Genomic DNA, 15467 nt, shown 5'->3' on the forward strand with positions numbered 1-15467 from the left:
GCAAGTGTACTTTGCTTAACAATAAATTACATTATTTGGTATAACCTTGATTCAGAAGACAATAATTGTACGTACCCACCATAAGACATAATAATTACAGTATCTATCTACATTAACATAATAATAAGCTGGCAATCCATGACAGCGTTCCTCATGCAGTTGTAGCTATATCCCGGCACACTAACACCTGTGTCTATTACACTGACACTGATGGAGACGCTGTGGCAAGCTTCATAAAAAGAGCCACGGAGGTGTCAACCGAACACATAAAAGATTATAATATAAAAATGGCTATAAAAGACAGGAACGATAAAGTCCTAAGCCACATGGCGGGTAGATTCGACACAGAACGATATCTTTTTAACAACCTAGAAACTCCACCCAGCTTGAGTGACCCCTCTCCACCAAGCCAATGTCACAACATCTAAAGGCAAAGGGTGGAGCAGCATAAAATCTAAGGAAATCGGAAAATGTCGGATCTACTGGCCGCCACACCGACTGGGACCTCACCGTTCAAAATATTAATATTATTATTATGCAATTTATAATAAAATAAATAAATATATATATATATATATATATATATATATATATATATATATATATATATATATATATATATATATATATATATATATATATATATATATATATATATATATATATATATTGTTTTATAAATATATTTATTTATTTATTATATGTATAACATATTATACTCTATTCTATTAAATATATATATACACATATATATTAAAAAATAATAATAATAAAAAAAAAAAGTGTCCATGGCGTGATGGACCACAATTAATTAAAATTCATAATATTATTTCAATTATCCTTGGTGCGAAAAATCTAAATAATAAAATAACAAAAAAAGGATATGGACGAACAGTCCATAGACGGCCCCAATTTTATAATAAAAAAAAAAAAAAAAAACATAATAATAAGGGGACGACTAAAGCAAAATAGATCATCTTATAATTCATTTATAAACTTGATAATAAGCGACGAACTGTTTCATTTTTAGGGTTCCGTAGTCAACAAGGAACCCTTACAGTAAAACACATTATAAATGTACATTCATTAACTATATAAAAATTATCCGTGCGGTTTGCCGTTGAACGCAGAATGTCCTGGACACACAGACAGATGGACAGACAGACCGAAACTATAAGGGCTCCTTGTTTACTAGGTACTACAAGAGAAAAATAAATTATTTTCAAACAAAAAATTGGGCTACAGCTAGCACTTGAAATGTTCACAAAATACTCGATTGTATGTATACGTTTATAATTAATAATAAAATTAAAATAAAATAGATAAATAAGGGCTCCCATACAAAAAAAACTATTTTAGCCTATTTTTGCTCTATAATGCAAATGGTACGGAACCCTTCGAGTTGTGCACGAGTCAAACTCATACTTGGCCGATTTTTACAATTACCCTAAGCCTAAACATTATGCTATCAACTAGCCAGAAAACGCTAATAATAATAATTAGCGTTTTCTGGCTAATATGCATTGGAATAACAATAATACAGATTTTAAATACTTAAAAAAATGCAGATCCTTGTTAATTTAAGATTATACGAATAAAATTATATAGAAAATAACAAAAAAAGATATAAAATGTTTTCCTCAACATTTTAATATGCGGATATATTTTATTTTAAAAGCAATAAATAAAAGAAATAAAACCTTTTTAGTTAACAGTAATACGGCGTGGTCTTTAGAAGCAGATTAAATGCGGTCTTTTATTTTTACTTTTTTACTAGGTAACTAGAAAACTTCAATTTATGAAAACATCAACAGATAATGTTTGAGGCATATATAATTTAAAAATCTTTATTTGAATAAGTAATTTATATTCATCCTTGATTGCGGCAGTTAGTAATTAGACCTAGATTTTGAGAGGGTCACGTGTACTGTGACTGTTCGTCTCACAGCTTTGGTTTGCATGCACCATTGTCAGGATAATAATTGCATCGAATATTTCTGTTGATAATACCTCTATAACTCTGTACTGAATATAATAGTAGTGAAATAAAATGAAAAATAATTTAACCGACTTTTTGCGCTTAATTGATAACTCGCTTGCAGACATATAAATTATATTTTATGTTCATAGTACCCTTTTTCACCTTACATGAATGTCAATGGGGTTAGCAGGGGTCTGGCCCGATTTAGGTAAATATTCTACGGTATCTGCAAAATTATTATAAATATGTACGCTTCACACCATTAGGTCTGGCTCCGAAGTAAGTACCTTAAGCCTTTCCACGGTAAAAATGTCAACCGTGGTACCGTGACAGACAAACTTTCTATCTAAGACCAGCCTGCCTAGCATACGCCAACGAGATATCTCACTCTACATGTTTTCTCGATGTTTGATGGTTTGTCTCTTCATCTCTATTGACCCTAGCATGACAAACATTTTTTCTCGCGTAGATCTATCATCGAAATAACACATTTTTATATAGAGTTTTGTCGAGATTTTGTTGTTTGTTTGTTGACGAGTAGTTTTTAATTATCTCGAGAGTGAGATATCTCGTTGGCGTATGCTAGGCAGGCTGCTTGACGCGGACGGTCAAAACATAAAATATGTTTTAGCTAACCAGCTAATTAAATTAAAAAAAACAAGACATATAAATATTATCATTAATTATGGTAGTGGTTTTTGTTTTTCCACAGTAGAAAAATGTATTCTTCGATTAGTTTTACTTGAATTTTCGCATTTTCGATGTAATTTTGCAAATAATAATATATCCGGTCTTAACTACGTGTAAATTAAAATTTGCAAGATAGACAGATATCTTATTTATATTCCTAGAATAAAGTAAAATAAGTCTTAAAAGTAGGTATCTACTTTTAAGACTTTTAAAATTAAATACTTTTAACTTTATCTGGGGATAAAATAAATCTAAAATAAAGTAAAATAAGACGTCTTGCAAGTAGAGAATTTTAACACTTTTTTTTTTTATGAAATAAGGGGGCAAACGAGCAAACGGGTCACCTGATGGAAAGCAACTTCCGTCGCCCATGGACACTCGCAGCATCAGAAGAGATATCTCACTCTACATGTTTTCTCGATGTTTGATGGTTTGTCTCTTCATCTCTATTGACCCTAGCATGACAAACATTTTTTCTCGCGTAGATCTATCATCGAAATAACACATTTTTATATAGAGTTTTGTCGAGATTTTGTTGTTTGTTTGTTGACGAGTAGTTTTTAATTATCTCGAGAGTGAGATATCTCGTTGGCGTATGCTAGGCAGGCTGCTTGACGCGGACGGTCAAAACATAAAATATGTTTTAGCTAACCAGCTAATTAAATTAAAAAAAACAAGACATATAAATATTATCATTAATTATGGTAGTGGTTTTTGTTTTTCCACAGTAGAAAAATGTATTCTTCGATTAGTTTTACTTGAATTTTCGCATTTTCGATGTAATTTTGCAAATAATAATATATCCGGTCTTAACTACGTGTAAATTAAAATTTGCAAGATAGACAGATATCTTATTTATATTCCTAGAATAAAGTAAAATAAGTCTTAAAAGTAGGTATCTACTTTTAAGACTTTTAAAATTAAATACTTTTAACTTTATCTGGGGATAAAATAAATCTAAAATAAAGTAAAATAAGACGTCTTGCAAGTAGAGAATTTTAACACTTTTTTTTTTTATGAAATAAGGGGGCAAACGAGCAAACGGGTCACCTGATGGAAAGCAACTTCCGTCGCCCATGGACACTCGCAGCATCAGAAGAGCTGCAGGTGCGTTGCCGGCCTTTTAAGGGGTAACAGAAGGGAATTAGAGGGGAGGGTGAGGAAGGAAATAGGGGAGGGTAGGGAAGGGAAAAGGGTAGGGGATTGGGCCTCCGGTAAACTCACTCACTCGGTAAAACACAGCGCAAGCGCTGTTTCACGCCGGTTTTCAGTGAGGACGTGGTATTTCTCCGGTCGAGCCGGCCCATTCGTGCCGAAGCATGGCTCTCCCACGTCAAAAATACTTTACTTTAAGAATTTCAGGGCACACTTTGCTTCGAAAGTAAATAATCTGGAATGTGTGACTTTCATAAGCGACAAGTTCATGCTAGGGGTTTATCGACTTTTTCGTATATGAGGCTTTCGCGAATCCGAAAACGATGACGAAATTCGTTATCAAAATGTATGCGGTGTGACCATAAAGTTAATATACCTAGCGGAATAGAGAAACAAAGGCCTGAGCAAGAGAGATGTCACTATCAGTAACACTGCGTGGTAAAAAGAGACGTGCAATACATGACAGCAGCACTCTTTTTTCGACGTCCAGTCGGCACGTGCCGCACGTTGGCAATTTATGTTCAATCATGCTTGTGTAAGTGTATAAGTATTATGTACGTTGTATTACGTACACATATTTTTCACACAGATGAAAACCAATTTCGGGTGTGTTTGACAGCTCGAGATTGTTGCTCTATTCCGCTAGGTATATTAACTTTATGGGTGTGACATAACTCATCGCTAAATGACATTACGCTTTCGAAGACTAATGTCAAAACTCTAATCCCATGCATTTTGATAACGAATTTCGTCATCGTTTTTAACGAAAGATACTCTGTCTAGGGCCTCCATATTAATAAGAATATTAATTAAAACGCAATAGTGTGTCTGTTTGTCTGTTGTTCACTTTTCACGCGCGAACCACTGAACCGATTTTACTGCAATTTGGTATGGAGATACTTTGAATCCCGAAAAATGTACGGTTTGGGTTTTTGTACGGAATTGCGGGTACCGTCACCTAGTTCTAGTACATTAATTAATTTGAAAGGTAAACTGCGAGCAACGTCTGGTATAACATAATGTTTACCGCGAACATTAAAAAATACCCAATATTTTTTAAAATACAATAAGGTTCAAGCCATGTCGACCTGTTGTGTGACAACTGACAACTCGCAAAAACTTTGATGCTAATGGGAAATACCCCATTATGTTCCAAACATGACGTACACGGTGACATACGAGTCTATTATAAGTTTGCAGCGAGTCCTCGGTAAAATAGCAATACAATATTTTTTCAGTCGCTAATATTTTGTTTGGGTCAATTCAGACCACAACGCAACGTGTAGATGGATTTCAGCGTTGCCAGTTTTTTTTGTGCCAAGTCGGGACTTTGGAAATTTTTGAGTGAAAAAGCGGGATTTTTCAGTCAAAAGCGGGACAAGTTAAAAAAAGGTATAAAATCAAGTTTTTAGATTTTTGTTATTTGCGTTAAAATAACGTTTACGTGACAATATATAGCTAAAGTAGCCAAAGAAAATCCACCCCTCTACCTCCCACACTCTTATCTTCATTGCACACCTTTCTTTCTCAGCAAGTTGCTCGTACGTTCGGGCTTTCCCCGAAAAGCGGGACTAAACCTGTCCCGCGCGGGACATTTAATTTTGATGAAAAAATCGGGACGCCCCACCAAAATCGGGACGTCTGGCAACGCTGATGCATTTCTAAATTTGTATGAATTTGACAGATTTGCAAGACGTCTCACGCAACTGAAATCTGTCAATTCCTTGACCCTTATTTGCAGAATTTGCAATTGACCCTGTTTGCAGCCCGGCCTCTGTACAAGTAGCGATTAATTTTTTTTCAGTCGCTAATGTTTTATTATTAGCTGATTTCCGGCTAAGGAAAATTATTCGAAATTGGCATCTCATCATGATAACTTAATTTTAATTTGTCTATGATTTTACATAAACCCCATACGTTCTGTCAAAGTCCTAAATTAAAGTTGAGTACCTAATCATAAATAGTAAAATGTAGAGACATCGATGTGATAATCAAATACCTGACCTCATAGTCAGAGGAGTGTGCGGCGGTTGAGCAACTAGAACTGAAATGAAAAGCAAAACTGAAATTAGAAATTGCCTATCAGTGGCAGATTTACATTAGGGTAGTCGGGGCTAATGCCCAGGGCGGAAAATTTTCAAGGGCGGAACATTTTGGAAAGTGGAGAAAAATTGTCATCCAAACTTTTTGGTTTAGATTTTTTATTCTTCTAATTATACATATAAAAGTTTTTAAAATATAATTCAGGAAATTAGATTAATACAATATTTATCAAACAGAAAATTTGTAAACCATAATTTTGACGCCTTAAGGCGGGGATTACTCTCAACCGAAAACGATAACTTTGCACGCAATCAAAGACCAAGCGTATACGCATCGCAATAAGATTCATTTTAGCTTAGCATAAAACTGTAGTCACTCGAGCGGATCTTCTCTATTTTTCATGTTTTTTTTAAATATCTTTGGAAATAAACATTAAGAAACAAAATTGTTCGGTTAAAGATTTTTTAATATAGATTTACTAACAATTTATTCAAATAAAATGTATAATTATCCTAGTTAATACTTATATTTCGATGAAATAGATTTTTATCGGAGGTTAAGAATGTATATTAATTACAGCCAAAGTATTAAGTTTTATTAAAATGTTTATGGTTTAAGGTATTTTAAATATTGTGCTTTATACCTCATATTTTTTAAAACTTCGTTATTATATTGGAACTAGGTAAACCGGAAGTCGCGGAATAACAAATTGGGGTTTATCCTCGCCTTAAGTGAAACTCTTTGAAATAATAATTTAATTTATTCACTTCTCTCGTCTTTTTATGATATCAAACTGCTTAACTTTAGTGACATTTTAATGATGGAAGGGCATTTTCATTGCCCAAGGGCGCCACAAGTTTAAATCTTGCCCTGTATCAGCTATCATTAAAACTTGGCCTCTTTCCTGTCATAATATATTATTTTATTCAATGCCTGAGGCGGAACCCTAAATATTTTTTTCTGTTTTGTGTCATTCTGTCAGCAGGTTCATTGCACTTACTCGGAAAGTTCAGTTTACAAAACAAAACTCCTTTATTATTTTTGAGTTTCGCATCTTAGGGGGAAAACTCTTTAAGATACTCATCATCATCACCTCCATCTGAACGGATGTCCTCTTGAAATTGTAATATTATTATATTTCAATTATTATATTATCTAAAAAAATAGGGAGAGTTTGTATCGTAAATTCGTAACCACTAATGGGTGTGTGTGTGTGTGTTTGATACTTTTTTATAAAATTTATTATAATATGATTTAGATTTAGGTTCTGCGGAGCTAAAATTCAGGCAGAAGGCTGCATTTCGCTGTAATTTTTCTTTCGCCATGGTTTTCCTAAAATAGGAGATTTTTAATTGACCAAAAATCATCTACTTAATGCATTTTATAGTTAGTAATTAATAGTTCCCGATGGTAGGCACCATGTAGACTTTCTGAGAACATTTATTTGAAAATTCAGAAATAAAACAATTTTTATTTTATTTTTATTTTATAATCCTACTCTAGAATGATAAATGATTAATCGTTTAACGGATTCACACATCGCTTCACACACGTCGTACCTACAATTGTCTGTGATAAGATTACCCGCGGTAAAGTATATATTGGGCCATTGTTTAAGTTTTGACTTACTCCAAGTCTAGACACAGTGGGATTAACATCCGAATTTTACATCTTGTAACCATGTGGAAGTTAACATTTTTGTTATTTGTCAATTCCATTATGTTCATGGATTGTATCGAAAGTAAGTTTTTAATTGCTGATGCGTTACTGGTTCTTTCGATTGAATTTTTTAATGAAACAATGATTTTTTTAACGGTCACCTCTAAAGAGCATTAAGCAGATGCTCACTGCATTTCAAAAATCTTCTGAGTCTGCTGACAAAATAATTTGTGTAGACCGCAGTGGTCAAACTTAGAATAAACTAATAAGGAAAAATGTTATAAAACTATTAATTTTCTAATACATAGAGGTAATATTATTATATTATTCTATGATTTTCTTGAGGGTTCCTGATGTTGGACATTAATTAGGTCAGTAGGCACAGACGATACATGTGAAGAGACCGATAGCTTAGAAAATGAATTTACCAGAAGTCGGACACAACTGCAGTTTTACTTCCGTTTGTCTGCAAGGTTCTTTGAGCCTATTTAAGTCTGAACATAGTGCACAGCCAAATGCTTATTCATCATCGATTCTAGCAATAACAAAAAACATAAGTTTCCGAATTTATTTTCAGTTCCGTTTCCAAACAAATGCAAGTTTGACGATACAGAATGCCTGACCAAGACTGCCCAGGCTTTTCTGCCACAGTTCGTCGTTGGCATGCCCGAACTTGGAGTCGAAGTGTTGGACCCACTGTTTATTAAGCGCATAGATGCATCTACCGCTGGATTGAAGTTGATTGCAAAGGACGTGACCATCCTTGGATTTAAGGGCACACAGCTAAAAGAGATAAAGTAAGTTCAACATTAAAGTTAAGGCTGTATTTACATGGGGCGGCGCGATCGCACGGTTTGGCCGCTATACCGCAAGATCGTAACGATTTATTTAAATAGCGTCACATTCGCGCTGTCGCAGTCGTTTATATACACACCGCGCGTTTGGTCGGACGCTTAATATAATTTGAGTTAGGTAGCCTAAATAATTTGAGTTTTGAAGTGAAAGATAGTAGGAGTAAAAATTATAAATTTCCAATTTAAAATATATACATTTTATGCTTTATGAAAGAATTTGTTAATTTGATAAAGTCGTATTTTAAAATAAAATAACTATAGCGCATCAATAATTACTAAAAATATTATTTTAATTCTAGCCTAATTAGAAAACCAAGAATTATTATTCCTAGTTTTGATTTATTGTTGTATTTTTCTTAGATTTGACAAATCCTTCAAGACTCTGAAGATCAAGCTACTGGTAGACCTACATTTGAGCGGCCAACATGACACATCGGGCAATATACTGGTGATGCCGATAGTCGGAAAAGGACCTCTGTTTGTTACACTGCGTAAGTAAATCTTGAGTAGAAAATAATATTTTAATGTCCGTTTTCACCAACCAATCTAACCAACCATCCTATAGCTAAGTGTCCCCTAGCCGTTAAGTGTACCTATCTTTTAAGACATAATTGTTATTCTTTATGTGTCCTACGTCCTTAGACCCTAAGAATATTGGGCAAAACATAAGGGTTTTCAAAAACGTGTTTGTGTTAAGTAATACATGACCCTAAAAGACTGTTATACTTAGCGTTAAGGGCCGGTAGGTGAAAACGGCCATTAGAGACCTATATTTTAAAATAGCACTTTTAAAGATAGAACTCCTTAAGTCCTTACCCTACTCAGCTGAGGGCCTAGACAAGCGGCAAACGATTATCGTAAACGCCAACGCCAACGCCACAAAATGTATGGGATTTGACATTAGTATTCGCTAGCGAAGCGATGACTTATGTCAAATCGCATACATTTTGTTAGCGTTTACGATAATCGCTTGCCACTTGTCTACTTAGCTGATATGTTAAAGATTTTTCCGTAGAAGCTATATATCGGCGTTGAAACCATAAATAAAAAGTGTTTTACTTCTTAATGTTTGATGTTGCTCGTAACTTGGTCAAGCCAAAATGTTTTTATCGCGCAGGAAAACGAAATCTTTCCAACAAAGTGTCCCCATGCCCAATTTCAGCAAAATATGTAGAGTCGTTCAAAAGTAAACAGTTAGATACACAGACAGACAGACGGATAGACAGATAGACGGCCAGACAAACTTTGTTGAACATTGGTATGTATTAACTGTAGTAAATAAACTTGTACTTATTCTTACTAACTATAATTATTATTCTTGTCAATTAAATGTCGCATCTTACAAGAAACAATTGAGTGCGGCGTTTGTTTAACATACAATAAACATACAATTAGTGACATTTTTTTACATGGCTAAAAAATGACACGTGTAAATTTTTTCGTAATGATTAGATAAAACCACTTTTTAATGATTCCTTGCTTTTTTATCGTTTGTAAATTATAAACAAGGAATGGATAACCAGGAAAAAATATAACAACCGATGCAATTATGTAACATAATATCATCTATTATTATCAAGTGCCAAAATTTGTTGCAACTACGTAGAATCTGTATAATTTAAAAGGAAAATATAAATGTTGCAGTAATATTTTTTTCGGGAAGGAAATTATAAACATTAAAGTAATAAGAATAAAAATATTATAATTATTACTAGATGAACAAATGATACAAAAATAACAAATTATTACGCTACTGGTGCTCAGGGTACAGAATTAAAATAAGTGCAATGATTACAATATTAATATTATTTATATGCGTTTTTATGTTACAGGTAAAATCGAAGTTACAGTGTACGTCAATGTATCGAGAGTCAAAGAGGGCGACAAAACATATTTCAGTGCTGAGTTCAAAGACTTCTCGTACAAATTGAAAGACAAAGCTGATGTGATATTCGACAATCTCTTCGAAGGAAATGAAGTACTCGGTAAGTCGATGATTTCCACAATCTTAAGCGGACGAATAAAAAAGCAGATATTGCTGATAATATAAAAAATAACAACACGAAGGTTTGGTTTTTTGTAAACCACAAAAAGTGTAATTACCAAGTGAAAAAAATCAATTTAAATAATTATCCTACATTCAAAACACATGGGCAAAGCACCCGCGAAAGAGATTCTCAGACAGCACAGTGGGTATTTATATATTTATATATTGTATAGAAATAATAGTATAGAAATAATAGGCCTGATCACAATTTGAATTTTTTTCTTAGCTCTATCGGGATACAAGTAGCTTTCGATGGTTTTAATGGTTTGGTAGTTTATTAAAATACATAATAATATAATATCTATGGACGCTTCATCTGGCGCGTCAGTCTGGCGCTGAGCTAAGTACCTACCTGAAGTACTTGTGTTACAGGTTCTAGACAACGGAAATATATTTAAGATTTTTATTATATGATACACATATATTATTTAATACACATCCATGACCCAGAAGCTTTGAAAACTTTTTGTTTCGTCAGCGGGATTCGAACCCGCGACCTTCGGCTTGCTACCAACTGAGCCACAGAGGTCGTCGTTTCTACATCTCTGAAACAGTAGAGATTTAAAAGTTAAAACAAATAAATTTAAACGAAACAAATGCCCTAAACACAACGCATAATTCCTATGTTAAGCTACGGAACAGCTGTGTTATGTCTTTGAAGGTGGTGGTGTGTATTTGAGGGTGGTTACGTCGTTGAAGGCCAACAGTGGTGTCACTTCTTAAAGGAGCTATCGCCTATTCCATTAAAATTAATTAGCGACCCGCCCCAGCGTCGCACGGGTATAAAATATATAGCCACTGAAAAAATGATTAAAATCGATAGCTTATGATCCTTCACGTGGTCTACTTCTTATCTGTGCCAAATAACATCAAAATTGCTTCAGTAGTTCGCGAGATAAGCCCTTTCAAAAAAAAAAACACATTCTCCTGTTAGTCTTAGCGTGATAAAATGTGTTTTTTTTCAGCATCTGCAACCAAAGAAATGCTTCACCAGAGCGCGAACGAAGTAGTCCTCGGCATCGGTTCTCCCTTCGTGAAGGCTGTGATTGACGCTATCATTGTTCGCATCAATGAGCTACTCAAATGTTTTCAGGCCGATGACATTTACATCCACTAATATTTAAGTTAATTTAAGTACACATGTAAAAATAAATGTTTATTTGCTTAAATAAAGCAATGAATCATTTATATGCTTCCGATCAACGTACATAATATAATATATACTCAATATGCTCATGGGGAAATGCGTTTACGCATCTCCGGCAGTCTGGGGAGGGCCACCGGGGTATATGGGACTCCCCAGGGGTAGTGGAGGCTGCGCCCGGGCAGCGAATTTACAAAGGCTATACCATTAGAGTGAAAGCGCGAACTGAACTGGCTTAGCTTTTGTTAAACAAAAACTTGACAAAACCCTAATCTATTACAGTACGGAAAATGATCGAAATCGCCTAGACTTTGTTAGCTAAATTCTTTCTAACATTACAGCTACAAATGCTATTCAATTTGATACCGATATGGTAATTAATAACGTCATCGTTAGCTTTAAAAATATGTAGGTGGATAGTTACATGGAAATTTTTATTAAAGTATTTAAGTGACAAAAAATACTATAAACAAACGAACTTTTAATAGGTTAGAAACAGGTACACACTACACACCTGTTGAGAGTACAAATAATAATAAAACTATAATATTTTTTTCTAGAGTAGTTAGGTACCTCTAATGTAAAATACAAAACGCAGTCTACAGTGTGTAACAAAAATAAGTGACGATCCCGAACGTTACGAGTTTCCCCATACGTTCCCTAAAGTTTAAAAAAAATTTTGGTCTTTCAGCGCTGCTACTTTCACAGTGAACTCTCTACAAGGAACACGTACACAGTTACACACCCCAAAGTATTATCACTTATTTTTATTACACTCTGTATAATCATTTCGGTAAAGGTTCGGAAACCTACCCCGAGATTGATGGGTAACAGTAACATCATTCCTCAACCCATGTGAGCACCAAAAAATTGGGGTAGGTTTCTGAACCTTAGCCATCATTTTTATTAAATTTACGATTAGCTTAGACCCAGTTTCATCAAGCAATGTTAAATAAATAATGGCTTGTTAAATCAGTTAACGGCCTGTTAGAGCTATCGAGCGTTCCACCATGCCCTAATGTCATGTTAAATCACCTAACACGGTGTTAAATTTAATTCCTGCTATGGAGGTCCGTTAAATATTTAACAGGCTGTTATATGAGTCAAAATAACAACTTTCAAAGACAATAATATGCAATATCAATAAAATAATCTGTTTTGACTTTTGAGTCTTTCCGCCATGTTTCCGCTACGTCCTTATTATTAATTATTTTCATAGTTATGAATAATTATTTATTTTCACTTTGCCAAAAATTCAGCCTTCGGATTTTCCTTGACATTGCAAATATACTAACTTGTATCAAAATTACCAAACCGAAATATGTAAATAAAAGTTTGTAGATTCATGTTTTCAGCTTTGACAGATAATAATTATTAACCTGGTAAATTAAGAAGAACTATTATAGCGTAACAAATGTATGCGATCAGTGATATTTTAATTTGGTCGCATTATCTACTATTATACTACTATGGAAGAAAGTGACACGTTGCAGCAAACATGTCGTATTAATCTTGTACATTGCAATTTCGTCGCGTTATAACAAGAATGAACGAATTGATAGTTGTTCACTCGTTGTTCACTTAACATTGCATTTACTAATCCGCTGTTAAATTTTTACTGTGGGACATAAGTATTTTAACAGTTTGTTTAATTTTCCAACGTCCGTTAAGTAATGCCTTGTTAGGATTTAACAAACAGAGGTTGGTGAAATTGGGTCTTAGTATGGCACGATAAACCTGAGTGATGGTGAGCCTTTACTCAACTAGGTTTTGTTCATAGGTACGTAATGTTTGAAAATATAGCGACAAAAGCTTATCTATTTGAGTGAATATGTATAATACAGTATTAGGTTTTGTCCATGCATTTTCTTTGAAAATATTTAGGCAAAAAGCTAATCCACTTGAGTCAATTTTTTTACTGAGATAGAATAGGTATTGTCGAGTAATATGCATAAACAAAAGCTCATCTATAAAACTCTGGCTCGTGACTCAATTGGTATAGCCTTCGTAAATACGCGCCCGGGCATACCCACTAAAACCTAATCAGTGTTCCTGCTTTTCCGATTAAGAATTCAGATATTGAGATCATGCTAGCGGATGCCCCTAAAGGCCTATGATAAAAAGCCCAGCTGACAAAATAACATGATATAATACTTAATAATTGTGTAGGTGAATATCAAAACCCGGCAAGTCACACCCATACTCGAAACTGAACTCTTGTCGATTTTATTGAATTTTGTGAGAAAAATGGAACAACGCAGTATACACAAATTAGTGTGGTGAATCCTGAAAGAGCAAAGAAGATGTCTGTGTCAAAAGTTAAAAAGAAAAATGCCGAGAATAAAGTTAAAAAAAAAAAACATATTTCTCTCATTTGCCAAGTTTCGCTTATGGTGGACATACCGGGATTTGATATTTGCCTGGGCATTGTCCAAAAAAAATCACATGTACTTTTTATATTTTTTTTCGTTAAAATAGGGTATTTTAAGAATATAAATTAAATAACTTTGAAATTCATTGGCTACTTTTTTCTCAATAAAGTTTTAAAGTTTTGCTCTGACGTCATCATCGGCGGCCGATTGACCTCTGCACTACGAATAATAAAAACTATTTATTATTCGTAGCCTCTGCAGTATGTTTTAAATTTCCTTTCAATCTTTTAAAATTATTTATAATGGCTGGTTCGTCAAATGCAAGTTCTCATTATGTGAAAGCTGATACGAGAAGCTTACAAAAAGTTCGAAACGTAATGTTGGTCGAATTTATTGCTAATTTAACGCCATTGAAGGTCAAACAAAGGTTAAACATATTTGTTCAAAAATATAAGTAACTAATGGGTATTTTTTTCGTTTATATACAGAAAAACGATCACGGAACTTATTCCTCGAAATGTTTTTGTAATGAGCAAAATTAAAAAAAAAATGACAATCCCCGACCAAATCTAACTTAATATCTCTGATGGTAACACATTACGTTGGTTACATTATTATTATTTAAATAGTTTTTGGTTTAATCGATGCCTATCAATAGTCAATAATTTGACTGTGACGAGAGTGAAAAGGTACCTATGTAATTTTTCGGAGCCATAATATATCAAAGAAGCACTTTAGACCAAACCTGAATTCAGGCTTTCGCTATGACCTGCCGAGCTAGCACGGCCACCAGTAGAAATGCGAAAGTATAGACAAACTGTGGAGATAAACTTTAGGTGAAGTTCCGATCTTTTTTCGTTCCGAAAAATTCAATTAAAATGCCACTTTATGACAGACTATAGTCCTAGAAATTCAAATAATATTCTACTTTGTGACATATATTATAGTCTGTCATAAAGTGGCATTTTAATTGAATTTTTGTCGGTCGCGATTAGCCGCGGTAAAGATCGGAACGGACCTTAAGTTTATGTCCACAGTATGTCCATATTTTCGCATGTCTACTGGTGGCCGTGCTAGCTCGGCTGATACAGCCCAAGTTTGCCTTTAGTCTCGATCACCCATGCCTATGATGAATCAGGCACTCCAACGGTTCCTACACTGTTTTGATCGGAAGAGTTCCCAGTTGACGCTGGTATCTACAAAATTATCGCTAAAGCCCGGTTTTAAAGGTTTTTTGGCGTGATCTTCTATACATATCATGCTAATATAAAGATTATAAAATAAAGTCGCTTTTTTCCCTCATGTTCCTTTGTTCCCTTTAATCTTTAAAACTACGCAACGGATTTTGATGACTCTTTCAGTGTTAGATAGCCCATTTATCGAGGAAGGCTATAGGCTATATTTTATCACGCTAAGACTAATAAGAGCGAAGAAATAGAGGAAAATGTGGAAAAAACGGGGTAAATTATTTGAAAGAGCTAACTTGAACGCGCTAATCTCAGGAACTAATGTTCCGATTTGA

The 15467-nt window shown here is 34.1% G+C and overlaps 1 protein-coding gene across 1 annotated transcript; it reads left to right on the forward strand.

Annotated features, from left to right (window-relative positions):
- The first annotated feature begins 7499 nt into the window (after positions 1-7499).
- On the forward strand, positions 7500-11589 carry LOC121733633. The gene is made up of 5 exons (XM_042123947.1): positions 7500-7610; positions 8106-8325; positions 8743-8873; positions 10215-10367; positions 11395-11589. Exons 1-5 carry the CDS (start codon positions 7550-7552, stop codon positions 11544-11546), a joined length of 717 nt encoding a protein of 238 aa, XP_041979881.1. The 5' UTR covers positions 7500-7549; the 3' UTR covers positions 11547-11589.
- The last annotated feature ends 3878 nt before the right edge of the window (positions 11590-15467 follow it).

Source organism: Aricia agestis, chromosome 14 (genome assembly GCF_905147365.1).
Source record: "Aricia agestis chromosome 14, ilAriAges1.1, whole genome shotgun sequence".
Taxonomy (NCBI): Eukaryota; Metazoa; Arthropoda; class Insecta; order Lepidoptera; family Lycaenidae; genus Aricia; species Aricia agestis.

What these genes read in the sequence shown, in the direction of transcription:
- LOC121733633 (XM_042123947.1), top strand. Translation starts at nt 7,550, where the DNA reads ATGTGGAAGTTAACATTTTTGTTATTTGTCAATTCCATTATGTTCATG. An exon ending in GTTCATGGATTGTATCGAAA is followed by an intron (nt 7,611 to 8,105) that starts GTAAGTTTTTAA and finishes ATTTATTTTCAG; the next exon opens with TTCCGTTTCCAAACAAATGC. An exon ending in ACACAGCTAAAAGAGATAAA is followed by an intron (nt 8,326 to 8,742) that starts GTAAGTTCAACA and finishes TATTTTTCTTAG; the next exon opens with ATTTGACAAATCCTTCAAGA.